The sequence below is a fragment of the Uranotaenia lowii genome, chromosome 2 (assembly GCF_029784155.1).
Source record: "Uranotaenia lowii strain MFRU-FL chromosome 2, ASM2978415v1, whole genome shotgun sequence".
In the NCBI taxonomy this organism is placed as follows: domain Eukaryota; kingdom Metazoa; phylum Arthropoda; class Insecta; order Diptera; family Culicidae; genus Uranotaenia; species Uranotaenia lowii.
The window spans coordinates 35,451,266-35,466,203 of record NC_073692.1 but is presented as its reverse complement, the minus strand read 5'-3'; the positions used below and the strand labels follow the sequence as shown (position 1 = coordinate 35,466,203).

Here is a 14,938-nt window from a genome sequence, read left to right as displayed (position 1 = left end):
TTCTGTAGATAGTTTTTAAATTATGGATTTAACAAGCATTTTTGCTACTTACTTCATATTTGAATCGAAGTTTTCAAAATATTGACAGCGATAAATCCCTAAACCAACCCCTCTTTCCCATCGTTCGCACGGCCTCACTATCATTATATTTTTGATAGCTAGCAGTTATAAAGTTTTTTGTCAATGTGCTCTCCTAACACCAACTTCAATCTAATTTATTTAAGCAAAATTTTCTCTTTGAGTTAATAGAAAAGGAATTAAAAATAGTTTCTAATGGAAAAAAAATTGCATGAGCGCTACAAAATTCAACGAGATAATAACAAAATTAGAAAAAATCCGTTTTTAATATTCGGGTAATTTTTTAAAACGGGGTAAGATTGATAACTTTTTTCAAAATTTCTCGATTATTTTTTTCTGTTAAGCAGAATGTCGCATGTTCCATATTTTTTAAACAAGTACTGGACTCCTATGGACGTAAAACATGGTTGCAGAAATTTATTAGACTACATTAAATTTGTTTTAAAAATCGATTTCGTCTTTGTTTAGAATTTGATGCTTTGGGTTAACATTGATCAGTCTCTGTTTTGACGACTTTAACGAGTTTTCTTGATCATAAAGGATGCAAAACACCTTCATAATATTTACAATTGCTAGAAAATTGATAAACTACGGCAGTCCGGAGGAACAAACTTAAATTATGTAAATATAAAAAATTGAACACAACACTTTCGATGCCTCAAAGTTACTATAATTGTAACTTTTGGTCCCGTGAATTCTGAGATATACAATGCTGAATCCCGGTGTTTCTTGGTTTAGATTGCTTCGAGGTCAAAAAAAAAAAAAAAAACTTCGCGGTCCTTAATGTGTTAAGGCCGAACAACAATTTAAATCAAAAGATGGAAAATGATGCTGCATAAATGAAGGGGCTAAATTTTTAAACAGTAGATACCTATTAAATTTTAACTACACAAAAAATTAAATTTTGCCTTCATTCAATTCTCTAGGTCCTCACACTATTCCCGCTTTAATTTTCCCTTCAATCTTTACCATTTGAAAGGGTTTCTAGCCTTTTGTCCTAGCCTGGCTTACTCTTAGAAACGTTTCTATATTTTAAATATCAATAATTTTCCTCTAAATACAACAAAACTTTAAATTTACAGAGGAAAAAAATGAACTGTCACATTAATCAACCCGCTGCATCTAAGCGCTTTGATTTCATCAGGAAGGGTGTTTGTTTGCGAGCTTTCGAAAAAAGGGATATTTCAAGATTTTTAAATAACATTTTTACTAACATTTAAAAAAAAAACCAAGATTTTTCCTGTTTTAAACTCAACGTGTAGGTTTTTAAACGTAGAAATAAGTTTTGAGATATTAAAGTTTTAGACTTAGTTAGGCCGGAACAAATTTCAAATCCTTCTTTTGTCACTCGGAGTTGGAACATCGCGAGGGGGGGGGACAATAAAAAATAATGCGAAAAACAAATAAATTGGAATAAATTGCACGAAAGCTCGTATGCAACCAAGTTGCATACAATATCATTGCACAAAACCTAAAAAACAAGTAATTTTTTATCGAAAAATTCAATAAAATCAAGAATACAAAAGGTGAAACAACTTTCATCTTCCAAAATTTGTTTTTTTCTTCTCGTGATCTTTTGGATTCTTGAATTTTTTTTTTCGAAATTTACATTAAATACTTCAAACTTTATTTATTTCCCCCTTCAGGTTTTTGGAAATTTCGAAGGGGGGGGGGGGGGGGGGTGACAAAAGAAGAAATTGATATTTGTTCCAGCCTTATTGATGATTATATGTGGAAAAAAAATCATGTTGATAAAAGTTTCCCCGGTGATCAATGTTACCCCGTTTTACGGAAGTTAAAATTTATTTTAAAAAAATCTAAAACCAGCGTATTCTCATAGAGTATTGACAAATGAACACACGTTCTCTCACAAAGTTGATTGCGACGGTTTTATTCTGCACACGACGAGGAGGATAAAACACTCTTCTTTGCATTCTACTAAACCGCTTTCCAGGTTCCAGATATCCCATTACGACAAGTGGATATTCGTGCGAGTGTGTATGATTTGATTTTCCATTCACATTTTTTTTTTTGATGGAATAAGGATGTGACTGCATTACTCGGGCACGAATTGAATGAAAATCAAAACTGCTGTTAACGTGACATCTTGATAAAAAAAAATCTGCTAGAGGATGTGTCCTGTTGTATCCTTTAAGGATAAGGATGCTATTGCCCTTAGGAGGAGGGTGCCTTTATTGTGTCTCATTCAGCAACGTTTCGATAACTCAAATGCCATGGTCGGTTCATGTTTTACAATATCATCTTTTACGTGGCTGACGCCATGCTGGTTGTGAATGTGAATGAAACTGAAAACGAACAATTGTAAAAGTGCTAACGGTGGAATATTTTGTTTCGCTTTTTATTCGTTTGTTGTTTCGTATTCAACAAACCGGGGCATGCAGAAGAATTAGATTTGCATCCATGGTGAGTGGAAGAGTTTTTTTTTCCGATTTTAGTCCGTATTTTGTCAATTCAAATTTGTCTAATTTACATAAGACTATGTACAAACCGATTCTTCTGATTCCCTGATCTATACTTACTGAAATTAAACAGATGCATGATGGTGTGGAGCAAACTGTAACCGGCCACCAGCATCCCGGTCAGTTTGTGCAAATAGATGTGCTGATCTAGCGGGAGGAAGGCCGTAAAGCCGCGGGTCCGAAGAAAGGTTATGCTTTGCCGGAGCATCAGTACCAGGATGAAGGCACAGTTGAAGTTCAAGCATTGACCTGTGAATTAGAAATAAAAGGGGAGCTTTAGATTTCTGTGGATGAATGCAAAAATCAGGAAACCGGTCATTTGAAATGCGATGTGCGGAGAGATCGGGAGATCGGTCAGTCTGGAAGTCTCAGTTAATATTTATTAGTCAGTTATTTTTATCATTTGTTGATAGTCACTCTCGTAATTTTCGCCACTTTAGTCATAACTGTTGTTCGGAAAATCTCAGGGAAGGGAAATAAGTCTTTGTAGTGATGAGGTTTACTCAAAGCTAAAATTAAATTACCATCAGGCTCAAAACAACAAAAGACAACCATGACATTTAAAGTTTCTTCCTGCGCACGAGATTACTTCCTTGATGGCTAACAACTTATTTCTATAAGGTCCTGGTAAATTCACTTTGTTATTAAAATAAACAATGAAACAATAACAACAACAAGCTAAAGGCATGTAGGACTAGGCTGAACAATTTCCTCTCACAATTGATGCACTTTAGGATTATAAACCTAAACAGATAAACATTCAATATTTTGCTTTGCTACCGACATTCGATCACTTAAGGTTAGTACGGCTATACAATTCATCTGCAAATTCCTTTCGATTAAACGGCACTTGCAATCAACCTAGAGACGTACTTCTTATTAGCACGTACTTTCTTTCTCTATTTTCACTACTTACAGTTCATAAGTCGAGATCTTTTCAAACTTTCCACTTAATTGCAATGACCGTAATCGCTAAACAAATCACAGCAATAATTTTGATCGCCACTAGGCTAATTAACAACTATTGAATCTAGAATAAACCAAAACAAAATGGTGTAAACATTCATCGTATAACTCCTTCTCACCTCATACTTGTAAACAATAATATTTATCTGCTCATCATCAGTTCCATCATTGTTTCCATCATCATGCCCGTCATCGCACAGTGGTCTAAACTGCATACAACAATAACTGTCTTCATTTTTGGATCATTTAAATTTATAAAAAACTTTTAAAAATCCTTTGTTTTGTAATTTTCTTTAGCTTGCTGTATGTTTTTCGATTTCGTAATTTTTGTCATTTTATCCTTTCAAAGCTGTTGGTTAAATATTCGTTTCCGGGAAACTCGACCTGTCGACTCCTTAAAGCCCAAGGTACGAGCCGTTTTTAAATAAAGAAATTACAAAAATAATTCTTTCGCTAAGAATAACATTTCACCGAAAAAACAGCATTTACCCATCAAAGTGGAGGCAATATACATACATATAGTGTTTTCGTTTATTGGCAGTGGCAACCTAGTTACCCACGAGTTTTGCCCTAACTGCTGTTATTATGTTCGGTTATTAATTCAGAAGTCCACTAGTTTTGCCCGAGATTTGAACCTCAAGCAGGCGGTTGCACCCCGTAAAAGTTGTCAGTGTTGGGGGTAAGCATAAGGGTGAGTATAGCAACCATATATTTGCATAGTCCCGGGTAACGATTCTGTTTGTTTATTCAGAAAATGTTTTGCCCCGCGCGAGTGGAGATAAACGAAAACGGCATTAGTAAGAATGCAAGAGAGTACAAGTTTTTTCGCTCAGCGCATGCAAACCGTTGCCAGCGACAATATTTGCTGCTTCTCCCAAGCAACATTTTAAACACCTCAAGGTTTTATTAAATGAAACCTAGGTTTTTTAATTGGATTGAAAAAGCGTCGTTGGTTCTGTAGCATATTTTCAGAAGAGCTCTATATAAATTGGCTGCAGGATAGTTACAAAACCATAACACAACCTTCTAATAAAATTCAACATAAATTCAGCAAGAGTTCTATTAGTAATTTTTATTTGCGTTTACAAGACAGCTATACAGCACTTACAAAACCTTTCGGTGCAACCTAAATTCGATCAATTTAAGACGTCAAAATTTTAAAGCAATTTGGTCTTATAAAAAGCTTCTGCAAGACCAAAACCAAAACGAAATGTCAAAAGTTTGTATACGGTAGTAAGAACAAGAAGACATAATTTTGTTTTCTCATCCGTTCGGCACAATTAGAAGGTATATTTTTAAGATTTGATCATCTAGATCTTGTTAAAAATATACTTTTTATCCATTTCTGTAGGTCATATTCGGAGTTATGCAGCCAGTGCATCTGTTGCCTAAACTGGTCGTCCGCAATTCGGTGGTTCTGTCCCGGTGTCCGGGAGTTCAACTTAATCGATTTGCCGGTTCCGGAGGATGGTTTTGCAAATTACACCGCCGGTTCAATGCCGTGTTGGCTGCCGGAATTGACAGCTGGCGTTATCGAAGTCGTGGCATGTGAAGCCGGAAGGATCTACTCATGAATCCCCTAGAGCGATAAAACTGAAATCTTTGGCCGTTTGCTGAGATTATTAATTAAAAGTTTAGGTTTAAGGTTTAATGATCCCGCGCCGATCCTCCGGTGCATAGGGCCGGGGCAAGCGTCTTCACCTGGTCCCAGTCGAGATTCTCGTCGAAAGTTCGGATTTCAGCGGCTAGGCTTCGCCGCTACGAGTTTCTGGGTCTGCCTCTTCTTCGATGACCTTCTGGATTCCAATCTAGCGCCTCTCTGCAAATCTCGTTTTCATCTTTTCGCAGCGTGTGCCCAATCCATCTCCACTTACGTTCCCGAATCTCGATTTCTACACGCAGCGAAAAGATTTTTTATTTCAAAGGAAAGTGCAGCGAAAACAAAGGAAAATTTCCTTTGATTTTGGGATAAATAAAAATTTCTTTGTTTCAAATGCATTTTCGTTTGTTTCAAAGAATTTTTCTTTTGAAAAACCTTTGATTCAAAATATTGATACTTTGAAACAAAAAACAGTTTCTTTTGATTCAAAGTTGCTTTCTTTTGCCACAAGGTAATTTAATTTAGATTTAAAAGCATTTATTCATTGAACCATTTTCTATTTATTCCAATTGGAAGCATTATTTTCTGTTGTTTTGAAATTCATATTAGGAATTTCGAATAATAAAAAGAAAGGATTTCTAATTTAAAATTTATTTTTATTCACAAATAACTGAAACACTGGGTCACACACTGGTTCACTTCAATCGCATCATCCGGATTAATTTTTCGTGGACCTGATCGCTGGATTGGAGTGGTGTCACCTCGGTTGAGGCATCCAGGGACTTGGAAAACCATCTATCGGCCGTGGTCCTGTAAAATTTCAAGCACTTTTTGAAAATCTTCAATATTTATTCTTTAATTAACATAAACTTACCATACTTTATCCTGAATCCTCCTAACTAAGCTAACTCCGATCCACATTTTCACTCGACCAGCCAAACCGTTTTAAATTCTTCTTACTCAATGCAAAAAACCTTCTAAGTTTGAAGTTTTTATTTTAAGAAATTATTCCTTTGCATTGAAAACATTTTTCTTTGGTTGAAAAAAAAATTTACTTTGTTTCCAAATAAAAATGCAATTGAACAAATGTCTTTTGAATCAAAGAATTTGTTTAAAATCAAAGTCCAAAATTATTCGATTCAAAAAATTAAATCTTTCTTTCAAAAATTATTTATTTGAAACAAAACCATAATTCATTGATTCAAAGAAAACAGGAGATTGAATCGAAAAAATGAACTTTATGAATCAAAGTCAGTTTTGTTTCGTTTCAAAATCCAAGTTTTCTCTGCGTGTAGCGGCCTTTGATGACACCGGCGATGTAATTCCTCATTCGAGATCCAGTTGCCAGGCCACCAAGCGCGGATGATATTCCGCAGGCAGCGGTTTACAAATACTTGCAGTTTTCGCGTCGTTACCGCATATGTGCACCAAGTTTCGCACCCGTACAGCAATACGGATTTGACGTTTGAGTTGAAGATTCGGATTTTCGTTCGTAGAGAGATCTGGCGTGACCGCCAGATGTTTCGGAGACTCGCAAATGCAAATCGGGCCTTTCTGATCCGGGTTTCAATGTCTTTCCTGGTACCACCATCAGGCGTTATCTGGCTACCAAGATACTGGAAGCACTCCACTTTCTCAACATGTTGCCCAGCTACCATGAAACTGGAGGGATTTCCTGTGTTGATCTCCATCGACTTGGTCTTTCCGACATTAACTTTGAGACCTGCTGCCTTGGAACTTTCGGTGAGGTCGTCGAGTTTGCTTTGCATATCCGGTTGTGTTTGGGCGAGCAATACAATATCATCAGCCAGGTCAAGGTCGTTCAGTTGCTCCATTGTTGAAGGATTCCACGGCAATCCTCGGTTCGGTGCACAGTCAATCGATCCAGTCAGAATCTCGTCCATTACGATTAGAAAAAGTAGCGGTGATAAGATACATCCTTGTCTCACTCCAGCAGTTACCGGGATTGGTTCGGACAAGACACCATCGTGCAAGACCTTGCACGAAAATGCCTCGTATTGTGCTTCGATGAGATGGACTAGTTTCTCTGGTACTCCTCTTCGCCTTAGAGCCGCCCAGATATTTTCATGGTTAAGTCGGTCAAATGCTTTTTCGAAATCAACGAACACCAGTAGAAGAGAGTCCTGGAATTCGTTGATTTGTTCCAGTATGATTCGTAGCGTTGTGATGTGGTCCACACATGATCGTCCGGATCAGAATCCAGCTTGTTGCCGTCGGAGTGTAGCGTCGATTTTCTCCTGGATCTTGTTCAGGATCACTTTGCAGAGTACTTTGAGGGTTGTACAGATCAAAGTTATGCCACGCCAGATACCGCACTCTGTTAGGTCTCCTTTCTTTGGGACCTTTATGAGGATACCCTGCATCCAGTCGGCCGGGAATGTTGCAGTATCCCAAATGTCATTGAAAAGACGGTGCAACATTTGTGCTGACAGGGCAGGGTCGGCTTTCAGCATTTCAGCAGGGATGCAATCGATCCCAGGTGCTTTGTTGGATTTCATGTTTTTGATTGCCGCTTCTATTTCAGCCAGCGAAGGCGCTTCCGAGTTGACGCCATTAATGCGACTTACTGTTGGCACTTCGAGCTGCGGATTCTGTTGGCCATCGCTATTCGAGACTCGGAAGAGTTGTCCGAAGTGCTCAGTCCATCGTTTGAGCTGATCTGTTCGATCAGTCAATAACTGACCTGCTCGGTCTTTTAGCGGCATTCTGGCATTAGTCCTTGCACCACTGAGGCGGCGAGGAATGTGATAAAGTAATCGGATATCTCCATTGGCGGCGGCTCTTTCTCCCTCTTCGGCTAGGGAGTTTGTCCAGGCTCTCTTGTCTCGTCGACGAGCTCGTTTAACTGCCTTTTCCAGCTCCGCATATCGTAAGCGGGCGGCTGCTTTGGCTGACCCGGTACATGCCTGCTCAATTCCGACTTTCGCCTTTCTCCGATCATCGATCATCCTCCAGGTTTCATCCGACATCCATTCACTTCGCCTTCCACAAACTTTACCGAGAGTACCATGGCTCGTTGTAATGAAGGCATTCTTGATTCCACACCATTGTTCTTCGACTATTCCGTCTGTCGGCAGCTCCGAGGCTCGGGATTCAAGCTGTTCAACGTATGCCCTTTTCATCTCTGGATTCTCCAACCGGCGGACGTCGTATCGACACCCGACTTTCTCTTCGCGCCGTTGGACACGAGCAACTCTCAGTCGTATTTCACCAAGGACGAGTTGATGGTCAGATGCAATGTCTGCGCTTCGTTTGTTGCGGAAATCAAGAAGGCTCCTTCTCCATTTTCGGCTGATGCAGATGTGGTCAATTTGATTTTCTGTTCGGCCATCTCGGGATACCCAAGTGACCTTATGTGCTGGTCGATGGGGGAAGAGCGATCCACCAATCACCATGTTGTTGTTGCCACAAAATTCTACAAACAGCTCTCCATTTTCGCTCATCTGTCCTAGACCATGGCGCCCCATGATGCGCTCAAGGTCCTGATTGTCGGAGCCAATCATTGCGTTGAAGTCGCCCAAATGGATTTGAATGTCACCCTTCGAAATTTTCTCTACCTCGCTGTTCAGTTGACTGTAAAACTGCTCTTTCTCCTGCAAGTCGGCAACGTCAGTTGGCGCATAACACTGGATTATTGTAAGGTTCGTGCTTTAAACTGTAGAAGGAAAAAAAACATCCGCCAAAATTTCCCCTTTCAAATTTTTAATGCTGAGCAAGCTTTGATTTGCTATCCAGTACACGTGAACTCTGGATGGTTGCTTCTAATGCCCGGCCTATGGTGATGGTGAAAATAACCTCGTCAAAGGAAACGAAAATGGCTTGACAAAATGGGTGCCATGACTTTTGGTTCGTAGGAATAAAAACAAAAGTTGTATGGGAGCACCCTCTCCCTTAAGTCGGAGCGGTTTGTGACTATTATAGAAATCATTTCCGGCCCCAAAAACACTTAGATGCCAAGTTTCAAGATGATCTGTTCAGTAGTTTCCGAGTCTATAGGGAACAGACAGACATACACACATTCTTTTTTTTATATATAGATTTTGTCTTTTGTATAATGTTTTTGTCTTTGCTGTTCGTGTTTGTTTTGTTTTTTTTTATATTTATTATTTCTGTTTCTATTAATAATATTTATCATTGTTTTCTTCGGTAATTTTTGTCATTTTTATCTTTTTTTGTCGATTTTGTTATTTTTTGTCATCTTGTTATCTTGGACATTTTCATCAATTTTTGTAATGGAAATGCACGTTGGCAAAACTGACCAACGTCAAGTCAGTTTTACCAACGTACATTTTCAATTTTATCATTTTTGTAAATTTAGTCTTTGATGACAGTTTGGTCAGTCTCAGTCACGGGATTGAAATCGAGAGAGAATGTTTCGCATTCGGAATGGTAATGATGAAAATTCCGCAACTGCTTCACAAATTGCAACATTTAGCACATTTTCATTCTCTCTGAGCACTGGTTTCCCTCATTTTAACTCAAACCTTCTAATTTTCTGTAACAAACTGCCGCAAACTACCACAAATTCAATCATTGGCTGCACAATTTGTGTGATCATCGACGTATTTTGTCCCTTCATCTCAGTCCCCCGGTCTCAGTTATAGTGTTTTTGTTTTCCTCACTGGCACAGGGACAAACTTTTTCTTACTAAACAAACGAAACCGTCACCCGGGACGATGCAAATATATGGATGCTCCATCCGCCCTCATGCTTACATTCAACACTGACAGACAACTTCCATAGGGTGCAACCGCCTGCTTGACCCAAGCAACCAAAAGTCGCGTTTTTGCTTAAAGATGAGATTAGGAAGTTCACATTTGGCTGAATAAATGTTTTACGGGAGCTTCAGGTAACTCATGTCACGTAAAAGTTACTCAGGAACTTCCTTCGCCATTGGAAAGGTTCAAATAATGATAGCGGAAGCAAGCGCTTTTAATGTCACTTCTTTCAAGATGGTCGACCACGTTCGCTAAACACTTTCTAGCGCACCGTTCGAGATACTTCTAGGTGTTTTAAAGAACCTATGTGGGAATTCTAAGGGACATGCCACAAATGTTTGTCATTTTTTGTCAAGGTATTTGTTTTGTTTGTATCAGTCAGTACTGATATTCACAATGGAATTCAAAGCAAAAAGAAAAAAATCCTTAAAGGTTGAAATATGTAACATGTATGTAGTAAAAAAAAATCGGATTTTAATTATCGTTGTGAGAAGTTCTATGACTTAAACTTATGTTCCGTTCCAATACCAATTATTACAGTGGTAATGAACTATTGCTGGATTGGTCGAGAGGCTGGTGAGATTCATTGCAACCTCGAGAGCAGCGGCTCAGGCTCAATTCTCTAAGCGGAAACAGTTGTTGTAATCAATGCTATAAATTAGACCGGTACCGGTAATCTCTTGTACGTGGTTGTCAGAGCAAGTTGTTCGACATTCTCTTAGAGGCTGAATAGCATTTTCTTGAGTCACTGAAATTAACTTCAAAGTAGCTTTAAGAACTCAAATGTCGGTCTGATATGCATTCCTTTGAGACATAAACGAGAGCTGATTAAGCTTCTATGAATACTTTTTTAGGGAATTCTGGTTGCTTGGATAGGTTCAAAACTCGGGCAAAACTGGTGGACTTCTGAATGGATGAACGAACCCAGTGACAGCAGTAAAGGGCATAACTCGTGGAGAACTAGGTTGCCTCTGCTCATAAACGAAAACGCTATTAGTAAGTCAGAGGCAGTCTCAGTCAGTCGGTCAACTTTTTATCCAACCCGGCCAAGATTGAGATCTCAGAAAATTAGTCGCCTGACATCGTTTAAAAATTTAAATAGTCACTTTACCGCCGACGAACGTCAGCAAACGCTAATGACATGAAGAAAAAAAAAACAAATTTAAACCACACTTACCGCAGGCCCTCGCCAGGATGACAAATCCGTTGCTGTTCCGATACTGGATGGCACGCGAAACGAACAGGCCCACGTTGATCACGATGAAGACGGCCAGGAACGAGAGGTACACGTAATTATTTTTAATGTACGGCGCCGTCAGCTGGTGGGGCAGCGGTTTCTTTTTGTGCTTTTTCCTGGTCGCCGCGGCATTCTCCTGAGGCAGTGGAACCAGCCAGCGGTCGATGCTGGAAAAGAGAGGCAAAGTATAAGTTTGTATGTTTCAAGAAGTCAGTCGGAAACAAGCGAAAAAAGGACTGAGGATTCGATTTTTCGGCATTTGTTTTCGACGTTGCTGTTCAGATAAGCCTTAATGTCACCAGTTGTCGGCGAGATAAGCTCCTGATAACGGCCACTACCTGTCAACCTTCCTAGTGCTCGCGAGGATACCTTTTTGGGAGATGCAAGTTGAAATGTCAATTTACCTACCTGATACTCAAGTTCTCCAGTAGCCCCCCGTGCTTCTCCAGCTGCGATTTGAGCGCTTCGTATGTGATGGCCCCCCGGTTGTACTTATCGGCGTCCTCAAACATGGCCATGGTAAGATCTTCGATCTGGAAGAGCATTTTTTTTTCGCAAATGTTCGATTCGGGTGACGGGCATATCGTGTAGTAGATCCAGTTGTCGCACGACGATCATCAATCATCCGGGTTGTTGTTGTTTTTTTTTTCAAGCAGTTCCCCGAACGCAAACGGATGGTCCAAGAAAACGAAGAAAGCAATAATTAATAATTAACACTCATTTGCAGTAGGCCGTGTCAAACGGAAACCACGGTAATTTAAAATCCTGTTTTGCCAGCAGCTTTACACAAATATCGCATATATCTTCGTGTGAGAAGAACCGTTGCAGCAATCCAAGTTGCCATGATTGTTTTTCTACCCTTAGCGTTTTCTGTTATGCGTTCTGAATACCTGAAGTTTTTATTTTTAGAAAAAGTGGTAAGTATTTACCACTGTTGTATTTGTTTTTGTTGATTTCTTTTGCAGAAACAGATTTATCTAATTTATATAATTTCAGGTTGTTCCCGGTTGAGTTTCGCTACAAGGTATCCCCTTAATCATATTCAGCGGGGGGTACCTTAAGAAGCGTAAATGGAACTTCCTGCCAAGGTGCACCAGCACTAGCTGCAACTATTTCTCATCGGTAAAATCGCGAAACTGTCACCACCCAGCAGTATTTTCTTCATAAATCATTCCTAATTTGACAGGTGCCGGGCGAACCGAACAGGATTCACCCGGAAACATAAATACATCATCAGCAGACGGACAGCCACACGCCGTCGCTAGGTCTGTAGGATCCGGGTCTCGAGTCTGTCCGGTTTCTCCGGCGCTAATTTGTATCATAAATTGAAACCGGACCGGGTTAGATATTAAATTATGAGCCAGGTACTGCGATGTTCGAAGGTGAATACAAGGATTGAAACGAATTTGGCGGTTAAGCTTCAATAATTTAATTTCTGTACGCCTAAATTTCATGAAAACGCCTCCAGTAGTCGGATTTGAAAGGGCCAATATCTACTAAACCGAAACTGGAGTAAAATAAAATGCCAAATTTCGAGCCCGGCAGTTGTTAAATAAGGCGTGGGTAGGTAGGTACTTAAAAATGCATCCTCATGTACGACGAAACATATGTATGTAAAGATTCTGCCTTGTTTGTGAGAATTGGATTGGATCAATATTTTTACTGAAAGTGTCACAAAGACCATATATTTGATCATTTTATTAACCTACATCGGTTTCCGTAGTGTAGTGGTTATCACGTCTACTTCACACGCAGAAGGTCCCCGGTTCGAACCCGGGCGGAAACAGGTTTTTTTTTAAATAAGTTCGGCAGCTACTTTGAACTTATAATGGGGGCTGCACTGCTGCATTATCATCATGATTTGTATCGCCTTTTCAATGTGATAGCCAAAGAAAAGCCAAACAAGAACCAATAAATTACGGCTATTATTTATCCCAACACAATTCACGCACAAAACCGCTAAAGTGCATTATGCTTCAGTTCGGAAGACGTACAATCTGCCACCGGTTATGCGTTTTTCCTTAACGATGCTAAATTGCATTCTTGAGAGCCACTTTCGATTGGGTTCGCGTTGTAGAATGGGTAACCCCCTGCTGAGAAAAGTTCGACTACCGTATGGCAAGGGGTATGCAGGTTCATGCTTTGAGGTAAATAATCCGTTATCGCTTATCCAAAGATATTCATTCACCACTGATTTATATCACGTATGAATCTGGCACGATAAATGATAAATACCGGCTTTAATGGTGATTAATGTTGGATTTGGTTCTTTCATACAAGCAGCAGCATTCCATTGAGCAACTTTTATTGACTTGAAAGAAAGGCTTATTTTTGCTGTTTACATTGTAAAACTTTACAGAAGGAGGTTGCAAAAGTCGTCTGACACGTATTAAAAGTGACTATAACAATGGTTGGGAGTCAAGACACTTGAGTAATTATTGAAACAACTTATGGTTTTTATTTTACAAAAAGAACAGAAATTGTGTATAACACGTGACCGCAAGGTTAACGTACAATTAAGACGACCTATTTTTTGTCAATGTTTTTTTGTGATAAATAGGATTAGGTATATGTGAATGTGATTAAAGTTCAAAAACTTAACTGTTGCGGTAAGTTTCAGTGTAAGAAATCTTCAGGTCCCATAATTTTTTAGGTACAAAATCTAAGAATGTGAAGCTTCTAAATGCTGTTTTTTTCCTGGATTAAGAATATTGAGGATTTAACATAAAAGAAAGTGTTCCTAAAGGAGCATATCAGGCAATGTGCGCATACAGTCGATTGACGAAATGGCTGACAAATCAATAACCTTGTTACGTAGTGGATATTTTACCCCTTTTATTTCAGTAGTCGCGAATATTACTACCAGCATTTTTGCGCCATCTGCGGTTGCAGATGTGCTAGCGGAGATCGAAGTAGTCATCGACTGAAGCAGGACGTGTTTTTTTTCAAGCTCTGAATTTTCGTTAATTTCAAAAGTAAATAAATATCAGGAATAATCATAATCAAGGGGAAAAAGACCCCGAATAGAACAAACAATGTGTGTCGGAGGATTTCTCGAGTGATCAGGCACGGCCAACCGCTCTGACGGTGCAGTCATTCAAACGTCAAAGGTGGACACCTGGAGGAATATTCGAACCTGGAGCACAATCCGTTTGTTAAGTCCCAGCTAAGTATTTGCTTTAATCTTAACTTTTTAGTTTAAAATTTGCCTGCGTTATTTGTAACAAGTTCTTCAGGCATCCTACATTAATGAACTGGATTAATGAACTTTACTTGAGTTGCTTTTTTTTTATTTAAATATTTCTTTGAAACAGCTAATGCTTGAAAATTTGTAGTTAGTGATGAAATGTGAATCTTGTCCGAGCAGCAGACAAATATGAAGCTTTGCTCAATTCATACAGAAATGGATTTGGAAGGATGAGAAATTTCAAGATATTGGAACCACGTGAAAGACTCAGGGCGCAGTGTCAATGCTAAGCAACAACAAAAAATGGGTGAGTTCTTTCCATTTTCATTAATCTGTGTATATGTGTAAATTTAAATATTTTTTTACTCATCAATCCTATCTGCCAAGTAGGATGTCCTTTAAACGCAAATAACCCTCCCTCCACCTATCTGATACAGCATCCTTGTTTGTAGGGTCGCATGAGTTCTCTTGCACCTGAAAAGTTTATTTCGCTGTTCAGATTATCCCAATATGATTACATTGACTTGTCACGGTGTGCATCTTGGTACCACACTGATTCTCAATAACAACACTTGAAATGAGTATTGAACCCAGGTACTCATTTTGGCATCTAGTGTTGGACTTGATTGTTGGTTGTACCTCTTGTATCAG

At 39.1% G+C, this 14,938-nt stretch overlaps 1 protein-coding gene and 1 non-coding gene across 2 annotated transcripts in view; one reads left to right on the top strand and one right to left on the bottom strand.

The window, feature by feature from the left end:
• The window catches only part of LOC129746177 (NADPH oxidase 5), a 357,046-nt gene that overhangs the window by 28,710 nt on the left and 313,398 nt on the right, over positions 1 to 14,938 (bottom strand). Inside the window, exons 9-11 of the mRNA XM_055739712.1 lie at positions 11,509 to 11,633; positions 11,041 to 11,267; positions 2,619 to 2,807 (exon numbers count right to left, since the gene is read on the bottom strand). Of these exons, the coding sequence (XP_055595687.1) occupies positions 2,619 to 2,807; positions 11,041 to 11,267; positions 11,509 to 11,633 (541 nt within the window). The remainder of the gene's footprint in view (positions 1 to 2,618; positions 2,808 to 11,040; positions 11,268 to 11,508; positions 11,634 to 14,938) is intronic.
• Trnav-cac (transfer RNA valine (anticodon CAC)) lies at positions 12,814 to 12,886 on the top strand. Its single transcript has one exon. It is a non-coding gene; the product is annotated as a tRNA-Val (tRNA).